This window comes from Salvelinus alpinus, chromosome 19, assembly GCF_045679555.1.
Source record: "Salvelinus alpinus chromosome 19, SLU_Salpinus.1, whole genome shotgun sequence".
Lineage (NCBI taxonomy): Eukaryota > Metazoa > Chordata > Actinopteri > Salmoniformes > Salmonidae > Salvelinus > Salvelinus alpinus.
Window position 1 is genome coordinate 28,511,249 of NC_092104.1, and position 20,256 is coordinate 28,531,504.

A 20,256-nucleotide genomic window follows, 5' to 3' on the forward strand; every position below is an offset into this window, starting at 1 on the left:
CTCCAGGTGTCACTTATTTTCCCTGGTGTATTTATCCCTGTGTTTCCTGTCTCTTTGTGCCAGTTCGTCTTGTATGTTCAAGTCAACCAGTGTGTTTTTTCCCGTGCTCCTACATTTCTATTCTCTTTTACTAGTCCTCCCGGTTTTGACCTTTGTCTGTTTTTCTGGACTCCATTCCCTCCTGCCTGACCATTCTGTCTGCCCTGACCTCGAGCCTGCCTGCCATTCTGGAACTCTGAACTTGTTTTGACCTTTTGCCTGTCCACGACCATTCTCTTGCCTACCTCTTTTGGATTGTTAATAAGCATCTTGGACTCTAATCATCTGCCTCCTGTGTCTGCATCTGGGTCTCGCCTTGTGCCATTATAATCTTGGCCAGGTCACAGTTGTAAATGGCCTACCTAAACTGGCCTACCTGGTTAACCTGTCTAGGACTGGGGTTCCGCTAGCGGAAATTCAATCAACAAAAATCTCATAATTCAATTTTCTCAAACATACAAGTATTAGACACCATTTTAACGATAAAATTCTCATTAATCCATCCACAGTGTCGGATTTCAAATAAGCTTTTCGGCAAAGCAGAACATATCATTATGTTAGGTCAGCAACTAGTCACAGAAAGCATACAGCGATTTTCCAACCAAAGAGAGGTGTCACAAAAGCAGAAATATTGATAAAATGAATCACTAACCTTTGATATTCTTCATCAGATGACACTCCCGGGACAACATGTTACACAATACATGTATGTTTTGTCCGATCAAGTTCATATTTATATCCAAAAACCTCAGTTTACATTTGGCTTTGCCTCCAAAATATCCCACATCAAATCACAGAAATACTCATAATAAACATTGATAAAATATGTTATTCACAGATTTAAATAAAGGTGAAATAATCTTTTTTATATTTTTATTGTGTTACTTTAAATTTTTATTTTTTTACTTTAGTTTATTTAGTAAATATTTTCTAAACTAAATATTTGTTCAACTGCATTGTTGGTTAAGGGCTTGTCAGTAAGCATTTCACGGTAAGGTCTACACCTGTTGTATTCGGCGCATGGACAAATAACATTTGATTTAATAAATCCCCTCTAATGCTAATATCCCCTGTTATTGTAATGGTAAGAGGTTAGCATGTCTTGGAGGTATACTAACCTCCCCTGTTATTGTAATGGTAAGAGGTTAGCATGTCTTGGAGGTATACTAACCTCCCCTGTTATTGTAACGGTGAGAGATTAGCATGTCTTGTTGGCGTGTCTTGGAGGTATACTAACCTCCCCTGTTATTGTAACGGTGAGAGGTTAGCATGTCTTGGAGGTATACTAACCTCCCCTGTTATTGTAATGGTGAGAGATTAGCATGTCTTGGAGGTATACTAACCTCCCCTGTTATTGTAACGGTAAGAGGTTAGCATGTCTTGGAGGTATACTAACATCCCCTGTTATTGTAATGGTGAGAGGTTAGCATGTCTTGGAGGTATACTAACCTCCCCTGTTATTGTAACGGTAAGAGGTTAGCATGTCTTGGAGGTATACTAACATCCCCTGTTATTGTAATGGTAAGATGTTAGCATGTCTTGGAGGTATACTAACCTCCCCTGTTATTGTAATGGTAAGAGGTTAGCATGTCTTGGAGGTATACTAACCTCCCCTGTTATTGTAATGGTGAGAGGTTAGCATGTCTTGGAGGTATACTAACCTCCCCTGTTATTGTAACGGTGAGAGGTTAGCATGTCTTGGAGGTATACTAACCTCCCCTGTTATTGTAACGGTAAGAGGTTAGCATGTCTTGGAGGTATACTAACATCCCCTGTTATTGTAATGGTAAGATGTTAGCATGTCTTGGAGGTATACTAACCTCCCCTGTTATTGTAATGGTAAGAGGTTAGCATGTCTTGGAGGTATACTAACCTCCCCTGTTATTGTAATGGTGAGAGGTTAGCATGTCTTGGAGGTATACTAACCTCCCCTGTTATTGTAACGGTGAGAGGTTAGCATGTCTTGGAGGTATACTAACCTCCCCTGTTATTGTAACGGTAAGAGGTTAGCATGTCTTGGAGGTATACTAACCTCCCCTGTTATTGTAATGGTGAGAGGTTAGCATGTCTTGGAGGTATACTAACCTCCCCTGTTATTGTAACAGTGAGAGGTTAGCATGTCTTGGAGGTATACTAACCTCCCCTGTTATTGTAACGGTAAGAGGTTAGCATGTCTTGGAGGTATACTAACCTCCCCTGTTATTGTAATGGTGAGAGGTTAGCATGTCTTGGAGGTATACTAACCTCCCCTGTTATTGTAACGGTGAGAGGTTTGGATGTCTTGGAGGTATACTAACCTCCCCTGTTATTGTAACGGTAAGAGGTTAGCATGTCTTGGAGGTATACTAACCTCCCCTGTTATTGTAATGGTGAGAGGTTAGCATGTCTTGGAGGTATACTAACCTCCCCTGTTATTGTAACAGTGAGAGGTTAGCATGTCTTGGAGGTATACTAACCTCCCCTGTTATTGTAACGGTAAGAGGTTAGCATGTCTTGGAGGTATACTAACCTCCCCTGTTATTGTAATGGTGAGAGGTTAGCATGTCTTGGAGGTATACTAACCTCCCCTGTTATTGTAACAGTGAGAGGTTAGCATGTCTTGGAGGTATACTAACCTCCCCTGTTATTGTAACGGTAAGAGGTTAGCATGTCTTGGAGGTATACTAACCTCCCCTGTTATTGTAATGGTGAGAGGTTAGCATGTCTTGGAGGTATGATATTTGTGCGTCATCATTATTAACAATTCATTCAGGATTATCCATAATATTGGGACTATCCACATTAATGTAGAAGTTTTTAGAAACATTCTATTCTTATTTACAATTAAAGTGACTCCAAAATGACACAATACATTATTTTCCTAAATAATCTGAAACACAACCAAAACAAATAGCAAATTTAGAGTCACAAGCTTGATGTAATCATTGCGTTCTAGGAATATGGGACCAAATACTAAACTTTTGACTACTTTGAAACACATATAAGTGAATTTGTCCCAATTCTTTTGGTACCCTGAAATGAGGGGACGATGTACAAACAGTGCTGTAATTTCTAAATGGAAAGACGACAGTCTGCACTTTAACCTCATTGTCATTGTATAATTTTAAATCCAAAGTGCTGGAATACAGAGCCAAAACAACAGAAAATGTGTCACTCTCCCAATACTTTTGGAGCTCACTGTATATAATGATGTGTATGTGAATTCCCACATACTTTCAAAATACTTGTAGACTTTAGTTTCATGTCATGAATATTACAGTACAATGGAGTCTACACCTACACTTTATACACCTTATCTGAAACCTCTCTGTCTTTCTGTTTCTCTGGTAGATCCGATGGGAGAAGAACATCACATTAGGAGAGCCCCCAGGATTCCTCCACTCTTGGTGGTGGTGAGTACAGTACTACGTCTTCCACTCCATTCCCTCACACTCTCATTTATCTTCATCCTCCTCTCTATTACAACGTGTTGTCAATGACTTGCTGTAAATGATAATGACCTATCAATCGACTTAGCTGGGCCTGTATTAAAATAAATTCAGTTTTCCTTTTTAGATGTTAATGAGAGGGAAAGGTGGGATGCCTAGTCAGTCTGATTCAGAGAGGTTTCGGGGGGCTGCCTTGTTGGACAGGGGGACCTTGTCCATCCTACTCCTACTCTGAGATCCTCTGTGAATACGGGTCCTGGTAACATTCTGGAAAAATCAGGATGATAACATTAATAATGATAAAGATAATGTTATTTTTGTGTGTTTTTTGCACTTCTGTGTATATAACCTCCCCGCCCTCCCTGTGTTACAGTGTGTTCTGGGACCTGTACTGCGCGGCCCCGGAGAGGAGAGAGACATGTGAACATTCTAGTGAGGCCAAGGCCTTCCATGACTACGTGAGTCACCATCAACATTACCTCACCCCGTCCACAACCACAAGCACTGCTGCCCCACACTGGTGCCTACTGCTGCCCCAAACGGGTGCCTACTGCTGCCCCACACTAGTGCCTACTGCTGCCCCACACTAGTGCCTACTGCTGCCCCACACTAGTGCCTACTGCTGCCCCACACTGGTGCCTACTACTACCCCACACTGGTGCCTACTACTACCCCACACTGGTGCCTACTGCTGCCCCACACTGGTGCCTACTGCTGCCCCACACTGGTGCCTACTGCTGCCCCACACTGGTGCCTACTCCTGCCCCACACTGGTGCTTACTGCTGCCCCACACTGGTGCCTACTGCTGCCCCACACTGGTGCTTACTGCTGCTCCACACTGGTGCCTACTGCTGCCCCACACTGGTGCCTACTCCTGCCCCACACTGGTGCTTACTGCTACCCCACACTGGTGCTTACTGCTGCCCCACACTGGTGCCTACTGCTGCCCCACACTGGTGCCTACTGCTGCCCCACACTGGTGCCTACTGCTGCCCCACACTGGTGCCTACTGCTGCCCCACACTGGTGCCTACTCCTGCCCCACACTGGTGCCTACTCCTGCCCCACACTGGTGCCTACTCCTGCCCCACACTGGTGCTTACTGCTGCCCCACACTGGTGCCTACTACTACCCCACACTGGTGCCTACTGCTGCCCCACACTGTTGCCTACTCCTGACCCACACTTGCCTACTGCTGCCCCACACTGGTGCCTACTGCTGCCCCACACTGGTGCTTACTGCTGCCCCACACTGGTGCCTACTGCTGCCCCACACTGGTGCCTACTGCTGCCCCACACTGGTGCCTACTACTACCCCACACTGGTGCCTACTGCTGCCCCACACTGGTGCCTACTGCTGCCCCACACTGGTGCCTACTGCTGCCCCACACTGGTGCCTACTGCTGCCCCACACTGGTGCCTACTGCTGCCCCACACTGGTGCCTACTCCTGCCCCACACTGGTGCTTACTGCTACCCCACACTGGTGCCTACTGCTGCCCCACACTGGTGCCTACTGCTGCCCCACACTGGTGCCTACTCCTGCCCCACACTGGTGCCTACTGCTGCCCCACACTGGTGCCTACTACTACCCCACACTGGTGCCTACTCCTGCCCCACACTGGTGCCTACTGCTGCCCCACACTGGTGCCTACTGCTGCCCCACACTGGTGCCTACTCCTGCCCCACACTGGTGCCTACTGCTGCCCCACACTGGTGCCTACTACTACCCCACACTGGTGCCTACTCCTGCCCCACACTGGTGCCTACTGCTGCCCCACACTGGTGCCTACTACTACCCCACACTGGTGCCTACTCCTGCCCCACACTGGTGCCTACTGCTGCACCACACTGGTGCCTACTGCTGCCCCACACTGGTGCCTACTGCTGCACCACACTGGTGCCTACTCCTGCCCCACACTGGTGCCTACTGCTGCCCCACACTGGTGCCTACTACTACCCCACACTGGTGCCTACTCCTGCCCCACACTGGTGCCTACTGCTGCCCCACACTGGTGCCTACTCCTGCCCCACACTGGTGCCTACTGCTGCCCCACACTGGTGCCTACTGCTGCACCACACTGGTGCCTACTGCTGCCCCACACTGGTGCCTACTGCTGCACCACACTGGTGCCTACTACTGCCCCACACAGGTGCCAACCAGTTCTGCCAGTGTTTTTAAATATATATACACTGGATAGGAGTTGAGCGGCTGGATGTTGAAGATGAACATGATGGAAATATTGTGATGATATGTTCTGTGTTTACTATGTGATGTGATGTGTTCAGGTAAGTGCTGTCCAGTAACAGTAACAGGGAAAGTCATGTAAGCATATCCAGAGCCTGAGCTCTGTCTGAACCCCTCTTTTGTCTCTCTCTCTCTCTCTGTCTCTCTCACTGGAGTCGGAGGGGTCTCCTGCTTTTTGATGTTGTTGTTCTCTCTCTGTAGCCAGCCTGACTCATCAGATTTTGTGTGGCGTGGCTTATTGAGACGCATTGTTGGGAGTGCACAGGTTGTAGCTTTCTGCTTACCCCAGCAGGGTTCTCTTCTGTCTCTGTCTCTGTCTCTCTCTCTCTCTCTCTCTCTCACACCCCCCGCATACCCCCTCTCACTTTGGGTTTAGCAATTGCAGAGGGGGGAGAGAAAGGAGAGAGAATGGTAGTTGGAGGGAGGGAGGTGGGGGAACGGTGCACAAGGTGTGAGGTGGAGTGTGTAGAAGAGAGATGTGTGTGCTTGCATGCGTGTGCGTGTGTGTGTGAGGTGCAGTGCGGGTGAAGTCAGATGATGCTGCTGATGCTGGTGATGATGATGTGTGTGATGAATAGGCTCCTGGGGAATGAGGCAGCAGCACTATGATGATGTCATCCTGGCTCTGGGGAAAGGAGCTGGAGGGCGGCCCAACCTCTGAGCCCTGAGACAGAGAGGGGCCGGGGTGGGTGGGTGAGGAATGGAAAGGGAGGGGGAGAGAGAACGAGGTGGGAGTCGGAGAGTGGGGGATGGAACTGGAAAGAGAGGGGGGGAGAAGGAGTAGGAGAGAGGAGGATGGAAAGGGAGAGAGGGAGAGAGAGAACGAAAGAGGGAGATGGAGAGGTGGAGGCTGGACAGAGGCAGCGTGAATCAGAGGCACAGAGAAAGGAAGGAATGGAAGGAGTCTCACCTTGCTTAGTCCCTGTTCATCCTGCCTCTTTTAAATCGTACTGGTAACAACACCACTCACAGTCTAACTACTTAATAGAGAGCAACACAGTTACTGGCAACAATTCATGTTTAGAAAATTCCATATTTTCAGCTTCTTCTATTACTCTGTAAAATGCATCTTAATATGGTGGGCAAAATAAATGGCACAGAATGAACAGAATTATTCCATGTTCTTCTCCTGGATGTAATCTGTGAGCTTTAATTAGCCAAGGTCACTTTCAATTAACTGTAGTAATGCTGTGGTGGTTGTAAGATCCAATCAGAACCAATCCACCACACAGATACTGTAGCTGCTTTACATAGCTCAATTAACAGAGATGAAGAGAACATTATGATTGGCCGTATTGAAAAAGTAGAATACCTTGATTTGATGGAGATCGTCTTTTGTTTCAATTGTGTGACTTGAGTCTAATGAAGATGTAATCAGACATATTGGTGATAATTATTTTCAGATGGCTAATTACTGTTCAGGAGTTTGCTCTGCTCATTCCATGGTTGCCTGTCGACTCATACTGAATGTAATTCCCCTGCTCTATCTATCAATACATACATTCAGTGTGAGACTACCATCGTAGGCCTTTCTGCTGACTTCAAAGTGAGGGTTGTTGTACAAAACAAGTCATCAGTGATTGGATCGTCTCTAACCAATCAGTATCAAAGCCAATTACTATTTCCAAAACACCGCTTTACCCACGTGTGTTCAGCCTCTTGCCCAACCCATCGTTTTCTGGAGCCAATCAGAACGGTTTGAATGTGTTTGCATTCGAGAAGTGGTCGGGGAGGAGATCAAATCCAGACACATCGTGGAGAAGAAACATTAGTGGGCGTGGCGTTTGGCCTGAGCGATGTGGATGGGTGTCTGGGTGTGTGTGTGTGTGTGTGTGTATTTGCATGTGAGCTTGCGTGCATGTGCTTGTGTGTGGTTGTGTGCGTGCGCGTGTGATTGTGTGCGCGTTTATGTATAAACATTATGTGTCTGACTTGAGCCAGTATTCCAGGAACACCAGGGGAAAGTGAGGGATGAAAAGAGTGATGAATGAAGTGAAGAGTCCTGCTGTATTGATTTCCATCTTCAGCCTGGGCTTTTCAGCCAGGGAAACAGCGTTTACAGTTCTGCTAAGTGCTTTTTCAATTGCTTTCTCCATGCTAAATGAGCAAATTCCATTTGAGGAGGGAAGTGGAATCATCAAAACAAGCTATGTTTACATTATTTTCTCTTGCAAAATGACCAATTAGAAACTAAGTCACAGAATATTATTTTCTGTCTAAGACTTCGATCCATGCAGGTCAATGAGATTGTTCCTGACGCTGTTATGAGAGGTTGGAAGGTAGCAAAGAAGAGGGATGGCTCTCACTATCATGTGGTAACGTCTTCACAAGGCACTACTCATCTAGCTGATTTATATAATTTTCTTATCATGTTAATCCCCCTACCTTTTTGAGACAACGGTCTGTTCTTGTTCTGCCTTCTTGATGTCACACTCTCTCATTTATTTGTGATCACATGGAGTTGAACACAAACACGAGCAAATTAATCAGGATGGAAAGAGTCATGCCAGCATGAAATTACTTGTAAGACCTATGAAAGCAACTCAAGCATGTTAACAAATCTAATATAAAAAAACAGACATTTAAACACTCTGGTTTCTTATTAAAGAATTCCACATTTTACAAAGGGTGTGTGTGTGTGTGTGTGTGTGTGTGTGTGTCTACGGTAGTGAGGATGTACACTGAGTGTACAAAACATTAGGAACACCTGCTCTTTCCATGACATAGACTGACCAGGTGAATCCAGGTGAAAGCTATGATCCCTTATTGATGTCACTTGTTAAATCCACTTCAATCAGTGTAGATGAAGGGGAGGAGACGGGTTAAATAAGGATTTTTGAGCCTTGAGACAATTGAGACATGGATTGTGTATGTGTGCCATTCAGAGGGTGAATGGGGCAAGACAACAGATTTAAGTGCCTTTAAACAGGGTATGGTAGTAGGTGCCAGGCACCGGTTTGTGTCAAGAACTGCAACGCTGCTGGGTGTTTCACTCTCAACAGTTTCCCACAACTGTGGGAAGCATTGGAGTCAACCACTCCTTCGTTGCCCGGGCGGTGTGTTTGGGATCATTGTCATGCTGAAAGACCCAGCCACGTTTCATCTTCAATGCCCTTGCTGATGGAAGGAGGTTTTCACTCAAAATCTCATGATACATGGCCCCATTCATTCTTTCCTTTACACGGATCAGTCGTCCTGGTCCCTTTGCAGAAAAACAGCCCAAAGCATGATGTTTCCACACCCATGCTTCACAGTAGGTATGGTGTTATTTGGATGCAACTCAGCATTCTTTGTCCTCCAAACACGACGAGGTGAGTTTTTACCAAAAAGTTATATTTTGGTTTCATCTGACCATATGACATTCTCCCAATCTTCTTCTGGATCATCCAAATGCTCTCTAGCAAACTTCAGACGGGCCTGGACATGTACTGGCTTAAGCAGGGGGACACGTCTGGCACTGCAGGATTTGAGTCCCTGGCGGCGTAGTGTGTTACTGATGGTAGGCTTTGTTACTTTGGTCCCAGCTCTCTGCAGGTCATTCACTAGGTCCCCCCGTGTGGTTCTGGGATTTTTGCTCACCGTTCTTGTGATCATTTTGACCCCACGTTGTGAGATCTTGCGTGGAGCCCCAGATCGAGGGAGATTATCAGTGGTCTTGTATGTCTTCCATTTCCTAATAATTGCTCCCACAGTTGATTTCTTCAAACCAAGCTGCTTACCTATTGCAGATTCAGTCTTCCCAGCCTGGTGCAGGTCTACAATTTTGTTTCTGGTGTCCTTTGACAGCTCGTTGGTCTTGGCCATAGTGGAGTTTGGAGTGTGACTGTTTGAGGTTGTGGACAGGTGTCTTTTATACTGATAACAAGTTCAAACAGGTGCCATTAATACAGGTAACGAGTGGAGGACAGAGGAGCCTCTTAAAGAAGAAGTTACAGGTCTGTGAGAGCCAGAAATCTTGCTTGTTTGTAGGTGACTAAATACTTATTTTCCACCATAATTTGCAAATAAATTCATTAAAAATCCTACAATGTGATTTTCTGGATTTTTTTTCTCATTTTGTCTGTCATAGTTGAAGTGTACCTATGATGAAAATTACAGGCCTCTCTCATCTTTTTAAGTGGGAGAACTTGCACAATTGGTGGCTGACTAAATACTTTTTTGCCCCACTATAGGACTCGTTTTACTGTGGATATAGATACATTTGTACCTGTTTCCTCCAGCATCTTCACAAGGTCCTTTGATGTTGTTCTGGGATTGATTTGCACTTTTCGCACCAAAGTACATTCATCTCTAGGAGACAGAATGCGTCTCCTTCCTGAGCGGTATGACAGCTGCATAGTCCCATGGTGTTTATACTTGCGTACTATTGTTTGTACAGATGAACGTGGTACCTTCATGCGTTTGGAAATTGCTCCCAAGGATGAACCAGACTTGTGGAGGTCTAAAACAAATTCTGAGGTCTTGGCTGATTTCTTTTGATTTTCCCATGATGTCAAGCAAAGAGGCACAGAGTTTGAAGGTAGGCCTTAAAATACATCCACAGGTACATCAATTAGCCTATCAGAAGCTTCTAAAGCCATGACATCATTTTCTGGAATTTTCCAAGCTGTTTAAAGGCACAGTCAAATGTATGTAAAGTGTATGTAAAATTTTGACCCACTGGAATTGTGATACAGTGAAATAATCTGTCTGTGAACAATTGTTGGAAAAATGACTTGTGTCATGCACAAAGTAGATGTCCCAACCGACTTGCCAAAACTATAGTTTATAGAAATTTGTGGAGTAGTTGAAAAACTAGTTTTAATGACTCCAACCTAAGTGTATGTAAACTTCCGACTTCAACTGTACATACACACTCATTCACTCATGCTCAGACACGTACATACACACACGTACACACATGCATATTCAATCAACTCCATACCTCTATCCCCCTTTCTCTCTACTCAACCCCCCCCCCCCCACACACACAAACACAGACACAAACACAGACACAAACACAGACACAAGCACAGACACAAGCACAGACACAAGCACAGACACAAACACAGACACAAGCACAGACACAAACACAGACACACACACACACACATAGGCAGGTATGTTTTTTGGCCTCTGGCAGGGATCCAGGGACAGTAGGGTGTGGTAGCTGAACACAAGGGTTTGGTCTGCTCTGTTTAACTGAAAACACCCTAGTCCTGATATGACCCTGTCCTCCACACACACACACACACACACACACACACACACACACACACACACACACACACACACACACACACACACACACACACACACACACACACACACACACACACACACACACACTCACTCACACAATGACTGTGGGCGTGCGTGCGCATGAGCATATGTTTGTGTGTGTGTGTGGTCCCCTTTGGCCCTAAAGCTGGCTGTTTACCTGCCTGTTAGTACAAGCCTACCAGAGTGCATTTCTGTGGCTTTGATGACCTCATCACCTCATTACATTCTCCCATCATGACATCACAGGGTACTTTCCAGGACACAATGTACTTAGAAAGAGCAAACATACGTATATATACTCACACCTTTCACATACACACTGCATACACACACACCACATACTGTGTATACGGTATACATACATCTAAAGATGTTCTGTTTGTAAACATTTAATTGTCTTCCATGATTGCCTGTCAGCATTGAAGAGAGTGATTTTTCATCTATTTTTCCGGTACAGGATAAATGTGTGCTTGTGTGTTAATGTTTTGTATATGTATATCACATAAACACATTATAGGGACAGACTTTCTTGGATCTCCTGGCTCAGAGTACGTTGGACCAGTGGGGGTGGAGGGGGTGGTGGAGTGTGGGGTCGGAGGGACCCCCAGTCTGTTTCCAGGGCAACAGAGCCCTTCTCCACTCCCATATTCTCCTGTTTTTAAACCAAACTGAGGAGCAGTGTGGGGGTGACTCATAGCAGCATCATCGCCATGGAGATGTGAAGAGAGAGGGAAAAGGGAGAGAAAGAGAGAGAAGAGGGAGCGATGGAGAGAGAGAGAAGTAGACAGAGGGAGTTTGCATGCGAGCAGATATGGAGCTGTTTTTACTAGTTTAGTAAAAATGTAAATGAGAATGTGATTGTCATGCTAACGTTGAGAGTAGTTCACAGACCATAGCAGAGATGTTACCTGAAGACCTGATTTGTTTACCACTGTCTACTACTTTAGGAATTTCATATAATGTTAAACACTAACTTCTCCCTCCAGTAACTAATCAACTCTGCTCATGTATTGTTTTCTCTCGTTCTGCCTTTCACCCTCTCAACAGACAGACACTGTTAAGCTGCGTCTTCAGATAAACCACAACCTCTATTTCCCCTCCCCCTCGCTCTCCCTCGTTCTCTCTCGCTCTCTCTCGCGCTCTCGCTCTCTCTCTCGCTCTCTCGCGCTCTCTTGCGCTCTCTCTTGCTCTCTCTCACACTCTCTCTCCCTCTCTTCCTTATAGTTTCCCTAATTTCTCCCTCTCTCACTCTCCCTCTCTTTTCCTAACACTTTATCTCCTCTCTCTCTTTCACTCCTCTCACTCTCTCTTCTCCCTTTCTCCCTCCTCTCTCCCTCTCCCTCTGTGGTCTGTTTCACTATCATGCCTGAAGTCTAGTAGTCTCCAGGAGTGTATTTTCCGCTGCCATGTCATGCTGGGTCATGTCACATGTGTGTTTGGACATGTCGGGGAGGCGTGTGTGTTCAGAAGCTCAGGAGCGGGTTGGGGTGAGAGGGAGGGCAGGGTGAAAGACAGGGCAGAGGTGGACTGGGGTGAGAGGGAGGGCAGGGTGAAAGACAGGGCAGAGGTGGACTGGGGTGAGAGGGAGGGCAGGGTGAAAGACAGGGCAGAGGTGGACTGGGGTGAGAGGGAGGGCAGGGTGAAAGACGGCAGAGGTGGACTGGGGTGAGAGGGAGGGCAGGGTGAAAGACAGGGCAGAGGTGGACTGGGGTGAGACGGAGGGCAGGGTGAAAGACAGGGCAGAGGTGGGCTGGGGTGAGACGGAGGGCAGGGTGAAAGACAGGGCAGAGGTGGGCTGGGGTGAGACGGAGGGCAGGGTGAAAGACAGGGCAGAGGTGGGCTGGGGTGAGACGGAGGGCAGGGTGAAAGACAGGGCAGAGGTGGGCTGGGGTGAGACGGAGGGCAGGGTGAAAGACAGGGCAGAGGTGGGCTGGGGTGAGACGGAGGGCAGGGTGAAAGACAGGGCAGAGGTGGGCTGGGGTGAGACGGAGGGCAGGGTGAAAGACAGGGCAGAGGTGGGCTGGGGTGAGAGGGAGGGCAGGGTGAAAGACAGGGCAGAGGTGGACTGGGGTGAGAGGGAGGGCAGGGTGAAAGACGGCAGAGGTGGACTGGGGTGAGAGGGAGGGCAGGGTGAAAGACAGGGCAGAGGTGGACTGGGGTGAGACGGAGGGCAGGGTGAAAGACAGGGCAGAGGTGGGCTGGGGTGAGACGGAGGGCAGGGTGAAAGACAGGGCAGAGGTGGGCTGGGGTGAGAGGGAGGGCAGGGTGAAAGACAGGGCAGAGGTGGGCTGGGGTGAGACGGAGGGCAGGGTGAAAGACAGGGCAGAGGTGGGCTGGGGTGAGACAGAGGGCAGGGTGAAAGACAGGGCAGAGGTTGGCTAGGGTGAAAGAGGGCAGGGGAGCAGAGGTGGGCTGGGGTGAGACGGAGGGCAGGGTGAAAGACAGGGCAGAGGTGGGCTGGGGTGAGACAGAGGGCAGGGTGAAAGACGGCAGAGGTGGACTGGGGTGAGACGGAGGGCAGGGTGAAAGACAGGGCAGAGGTGGGCTGGGGTGAGACAGAGGGCAGGGTGAAAGACAGGGCAGAGGTTGGCTGGGGTGAGACAGAGGGCAGGGTGAAAGACGGCAGAGGTGGACTGGGGTGAGACGGAGGGCAGGGTGAAAGACAGGGCAGAGGTGGGCTGGGGTGAGACAGAGGGCAGGGTGAAAGACAGGGCAGAGGTGGGCTGGGGTGAGACGGAGGGCAGGGTGAAAGACGGGCAGAGGTGGACTGGGGTGAGACGGAGGGCAGGGTGAAAGACAGGGCAGAGGTGGGCTGGGGTGAGACAGAGGGCAGGGTGAAAGACAGGGCAGAGGTGGGCTGGGGTGAGAGGGAGGGCAGGGTGAAAGACAGGGCAGAGGTGGACTGGGGTGAGACGGAGGGCAGGGTGAAAGACGGCAGAGGTGGACTAGGGTGAGACGGAGGGCAGGGTGAAAGACAGGGCAGAGGTGGACTGGGGTGAGAGGGAGGGCAGGGTGAAAGACAGGGCAGAGGTGGACTGGGGTGAGACGGAGGGCAGGGTGAAAGACGGCAGAGGTGGACTGGGGTGAGACGGAGGGCAGGGTGAAAGACAGGGCAGAGGTGGACTGGGGTGAGAGGGAGGGCAGGGTGAAAGACAGGGCAGAGGTGGACTGGGGTGAGACGGAGGGCAGGGTGAAAGACGGCAGAGGTGGGCTGGGGTGAGAGGGAGGGAGGGCAGGGTGAAAGACAGGGCAGGGTGAAAGACAGGGCAGAGGTGGGCTGGGGTGAGACAGAGGGCAGGGTGAAAGACAGGGCAGAGGTGGGCTGGGGTGAGAGGGAGGGCAGGGTGAAAGACAGGGCAGAGGTGGGCTGGGGTGAGAGGGAGGGCAGGGTGAAAGACAGGGCAGAGGTGGGCTGGGGTGAGAGGGAGGGCAGGGTGGAGGACAGGGCAGAGGTGGACTGGGGTGAGAGGGAGGGCAGGGTGAAAGACAGGGCAGAGTTGGGCTGGGGTGAGACAGAGGGCAGGGTGAAAGACAGGGCAGAGGTGGGCTGGGGTGAGAGGGAGGGCAGGGTGAAAGACAGGGCAGAGGTGGGCTGGGGTGAGAGGGAGGGCAGGGTGAAAGACAGGGCAGAGGTGGGCTGGGGTGAGAGGGAGGGCAGGGTGAAAGACAGGGCAGAGTTGGGCTGGGGTGAGAGGGAGGGCAGGGTGAAAGACAGGGCAGAGTTGGGCTGGGGTGAGAGGGAGGGCAGGGTGAAAGACAGGGCAGAGGTGGGCTGGGGTGAGAAGGAGGGCAGGGTGGAGGACAAGGGAAGAGGTGGGGTGAGGGCAGGGACAGAGGTATCCGGAAGGGCGTCCCTGTTGGCATGGGGGGTGTCAGTGGCACGTTGTCTCTGTGGCCCAAAGTAAGCCCAGAGGTTGTGGTGGTGTCACACAGCCATATCTCACCCGTGTCCCAGTCCTAGTCCATATAGTGGGGCCATCTGACAGATATTGGGCACGTTCCTCTGCCCATGCCCAGGCGTTGCTGACACATGCCAGATCTAACAACGCTTGGATAGGTATTTTGCGTATCAGTTAACCACATCATATGTTACAGAATCTGGTGCCCGACGGCACAGTCGATGATGTTGCACACAACCATTGGTTGATGCATGCAACGTCTGAGCAGGGGAACGCGACCAGTATCTGTGTTCCAGATGGCAAACTATACCTTATAATATACTGTAAGAAATATATTAGGAATATAGGAATATAGGAATAGGAATATATTATAGTGCACTACCGTTGATGCAGAGTATCTCACTGTGGAGGTGGAGAGTGGTAGGACAGGCTGGAATGACCCCATCCATTAATTGCGTCCCACCCTCCTCTCTCACTTCCCCCTGATAGAAAAATCAATCCATCTTTCATACTTCCACAGAATCCAGCCAGGACAGAATCTCTCCTCACTAGGAGTTTAGTCCCTATCTTTTCCCCTCTGTGCTCAGGCTAAATCTCTTATCTCCTCTGCACGTTGGATGGCCAGGTCAGATAGTGGAAGAGTAGTGCAGTACAGTGCAGCTCCTAGGCCTCTGTGGCTATCATTTACACTCATATAAATCTCTGGGTGGGTGTATCTGCTGCAGCATCTGCCCACAGACCCACCTCCCATATTATACTGCTCTTTGTGTGTGTGTGTGTGTGTGAATGTGTTATACTGCCATGGCTGTATGGCTGAGAGGTGTTTACGATGGCTGATAATGACATCAGTGATAAAAGTAATGCAGTCAGTCAGGGTCCTCACTACTGCCGCTGATGCTGCTGTAGGCCTATATTTCAATTACCTGAGTGAGCACGTACTGTACATATATCAACATTGTCCTGTGATTATGGCCATGGTGACTCAGTCTAATGCATTATAATGACGGAACAGTACAGGGGGCTGTTGGGATTAATATCCAAAAGAGCAGTGTGGTACTATTGAATAGAGGAGAGATAGGAGAGGAGATGGGGAATGGAAAGAAAGAGGGAGAGATGAAAAGAAAGAGGACAAGGGGAGAGACAGAGGGGATGGATGGATTGAATGGGGGTGGCAGCATCATGTTGTGGGGGTGCTCTCTTTCTGTCTCTCTCTTTGTCTCTCTCTCTGTCTCTCTCTCTCTGTCTCTCTCTCTCTGTCTCTCTCTCTCTCTCTCTCTCTCTCTGTCTCTCTCTCTGTCTCTCTGTCTCTGTCTCTCTCTCTCTGTCTGTCTCTCTCTCTCTGTCTGTCTCTGTCTCTCTCTCTCTCTGTCTGTCTCTGTCTCTCTCTCTCTCTCTGTTTGTCTCTCTCTCTCTCTCTCTCTCTCTCTGTCTCTCGCTCTGTCTCTCTGTCTCTCTCGCTGTCTCTCTCTCTCTCTCTCTCTCTCTCTCTCTCTCTCTCTCTCTCTCTCTCTCTCTCTCTCTGTCTCTCTCTCAGTCTCTCTGTCTCTCTCTCTGTCTGTCTTCGGGCTCCCCAAGAGGAAACGGCAGCAAAAACGAGGCAGGAGAGGGGGAGTCCTGATAAGGCTAAGGTGAAGGGAAACCCGGCCACCTCTTACCTTCATTCCATCGGCCAATGTACAGTAAATAGATAATAAGATTGATGATCTTCGCTCGCATAGTTGCTATCAGTGGGACTCTTGTAACTGCAATATTCTTTGCTTTTCTTAAACATGGCTTTTCGGACAGTATACCCCCATGGCTATCCAACTCGATTCTCTATTCATTGAGCGGACAGCACATTGGAGTCAGGGATATCGAGAGAGGGAGGGGTATGTCTCTTCATCCACAGAAAATTGTTTTCTGACTCTTAATGCAGTGAAAGTCTCGACCCATTGTTCCTGTCTTGGAATATTGTTCCTGTCACCCGTCTTGGAATACCTGATGATCAAATCCCAACCCTTCTACCTTCCAAGAGAGTTTTCAGTTGTTATTGTGACTGCTGTATATATTCCACCTCAGGACCAAGAAAAACAACAAGCTGGCACTTAAAAAACTGTACGTGGCTGTAAACGAGCAGGAAACCATGTACCCGAAGTCTGCTTTCCTTGTTGCCTGTGATTTTAATTCCGCGTCCATTAAGACGTGATGCCCACCTTCCATCAACAGGTCTCTTTCGCCACTAGGGTCGATAAAGTCCTAGACCACTGTTACTCTACCCACAAGCATGCATTCAAGGCCCTCCTTCGTCATCCCTTCGGCAAATCATATCATGACTCTATACTCCTGCGTCCTGTCTACAAGCAGAAGCTCAAACAGGAAGAACCACTCCGTAGGGAAATGGTCCTTCGAATCTGAGGCTATCCTAATGCGGCTTCATTAGGAAATGCATTGTTGATGTTGTCCCCACAGTGAAGGTTCGCTCTTCCCCAATCAAAAGCCCTGGATTTAAATCGAGGTTGGTGCTGAGCTAAAGGACAGGGCTACCGCACACAGGGCTATCGCAGACAACCCTAAGGCTACGGCTGAAGACAGAAACAAGTACAAGAAGTCCTACTACGACCTCTGCGGAGCCATCAAACAAGCAAAAGGACAATATAGGAACAAGGTGGAATCCTATTACACAGGCTCTGACGACCACTGCATGTAGCAGGTGCTACAGTCCATTACGGATTATAAAGGAAGACCCAGCTGTGATCTGCCCAACGATGCCTCTCTACCAGACAAACTCAATGCATTTTATGCACACTTTTATAAAAACAACACAGAGCTGTGCATGAGGGCCCCTCGCCTACCCAGTTGGCTGGGTTATCTTGCTCTCAAAGGCCGACGTGAGTAAGGTTTTTAATCAGGTCACCACTCACAAGGCCGCGGGGCCAGACGGTATTCCAGGGTGCGTTCTCAGAGCATGCGTACATCAGCTGACAGGCATATTCACGGTCATTTTTAACCTCTTCTTGTCCCAGTCTGTAACCCCCACATGTCTCAAGCTGACCACCATTATTCCTGTTCCATTACTCTAAGGATAACTGCCACAATGACTACTGCCCTGTAGCACTCGCATCTGTAATTATACAGTGCTTTGAAAGGCTGGTTATGGCACACATCAATTCCATCATTCCAGACACCCTAGACCCATTCCAATTTGCATACCGCCTCAACAGATCCATAGATGACGCAATCTCAATTGCACTCCACACTGCCCGCACCAACCTAGATACCTATGTGAGAATGTGTTCAACACCATAGTCCCCTCCAACCTCGTCACCAGACTTGGGACCCTGGGACTGAACACCTCCCTCTGAACACCTCCCTCGATCTCATGTCCCTACAGAGGGTGGTGCGGACAGCCCAGTCCAGCATTGTATTTGGTACATTAAGTGCTAGACCTCAGCTGAATCTGGTAATGAATGGTGTGGCTGTTGGACAAGTTGAGGAGACTAAATTACTTGATGTTACCTTAGATTGTAAACTGTTATGGTCAAAACATATAGATTCAATGGTTGCAAAGATGGGGAGGTCTAGCTGTAATAAAGAGATGTTCACCATGGCACCATACTCCAAAAAGCAAGTTCTGCAGGCTCTAGTTTAGTCTAATCTTGATTATAGTCCAGTCGTGGGGTCCAGTGCTGCAAGGAAAGACCTGGTTAACTTCTTATGGCTGCAGGGGCAGTATTGAGTAGCTTGGATGAAAGGTGCACAGAGGTGCCCAGAGTAAACGGCCTGCTCCTCAGTCATAGTTGCTAATATATGCATATTATTATTAGTATTGGATAGAAAACACTCTGAAGTTTCTAAAACTGTTTGAATTATGTCTGTGAGTATAACACAACTCATATGGTAGGCAAAAACCTGAGAAAAAATCCAAACAGGAAGTGGAAATTCTGAGGCTGGTGGATTTTCAACCAAGATCCCATTGAAATTACAGCGAAATATGAATTTGTTTGCACTTCCTACGGCTTCCACTAGATGTCAACAGTCTGTAGAACTATGTCTGATGACTCTACTGTGAAGGGGGCTGAATGAGAGGAGAATTAGTCACCACTGCCATGAGGTGACCATTCTTTGACCATGCGCGTTCACATGAGAGGGAGCTCCGTTCCATCGCTCATCTGAAGTCAATGTAATTCTCCGGTTGGAACGTTATTCAAGATTTATGTTAACAACATTCTAAAGATTGATTCAATACATCGTTTGACATGTTTCTACTGACTGTTAGGGAACTTTTGGACATTTCGTCACGTTTTAGTGAACGCGCTTCGTGACTTTGGAATTGTTTACCAGACGCGCTAACCAAAGTAGCTAATTGGACATAAATAACGGACATTATCGAACAAATCAAGCATTTATTGTGGACCTGGGATTCATGGGAGTGCATTCTGATGAAGATCATCAAAGGTAAGGGAATATTTATCATGTAATTTCTGGTTTCTGTTGACTCCAACATGGCGGCTAATTTGACTATAGTTCTGAGCGCCGTCTCAGATTATTGCATGGTTTGCTTTTTCCGTAAACATTTTTTGAAATCTGACACAGCGGTTGCATTAAGGAGAGGTATATCTATAATTCCATGTGTATAACTTGTATTATCATCTACATTTATGATAAGTATTTCTGTTGAATAGATGTGGCTATGCAAAATCACTGGATGTTTTTGGAACTAGTGAATATAACACGCCAATGTAAACTCAGATTATTTTATATAAATATGAACTTTATCAAACAAAACATACATGTATTGTGTAACATGAAGTCCTATGAGTGTCATCTGATGAAGACCATCAAAGGTTAGTGATTAATTGTATCTCTATTTGTGCTTTTTGTGACTGCTATCTTTGGTTGGAAAAATGGCTGTGCTTATTGTGGTTTGGTGTGACCTAACATAATTGTTTGTAGTGCTTTCGCTGAAAAGCATATTTGAAATCGGACACTTTGGTGGGATTAACAACAAGATTACCTTTAAAATGGTATAAGACACATGTATGTCTGAGGAATTTTAATTATGAGATTTCTGTTGTTTTGAATTTGTCGCCCTGCACTTTCACTGGCTGTTGTCATATCATCCCGTTAACGGGATTACAGCCATATTAAGGGCATTACTGAGCCGGACACAGTTCTCTATTCGACAAGAGCCGAAACACTTCCCCAGTGTTCTCACAGATCAAGTATGCAGACATTTGCGCATCTCCAGTCAGAGAAGTTGCACAAACGTTTTCCCTCCTGGCACCTTCTCTGGCTGGCATTGCCTTCATAGTTGTTATCCTTACTGATAATAACTTTGAACATATGTGCGTTACTATCAAATTAAGTGCCTTATTAAATTATCATTATAGTTTCTGAATCTCG

General features: G+C 47.7%; 1 protein-coding gene across 2 annotated transcripts in view; it reads left to right on the forward strand.

The window, feature by feature from the left end:
- Window positions 1-20,256, forward strand: part of LOC139545238 (single-stranded DNA-binding protein 2) — a 119,998-nt gene that overhangs the window by 49,891 nt on the left and 49,851 nt on the right. For both annotated transcript variants that reach the window (XM_071352791.1, XM_071352790.1), the window contains exons 3-4: window positions 3,370-3,431; window positions 3,841-3,925. In XM_071352791.1, the coding sequence (XP_071208892.1) occupies window positions 3,370-3,431; window positions 3,841-3,925 (147 nt within the window). The remainder of the gene's footprint in view (window positions 1-3,369; window positions 3,432-3,840; window positions 3,926-20,256) is intronic.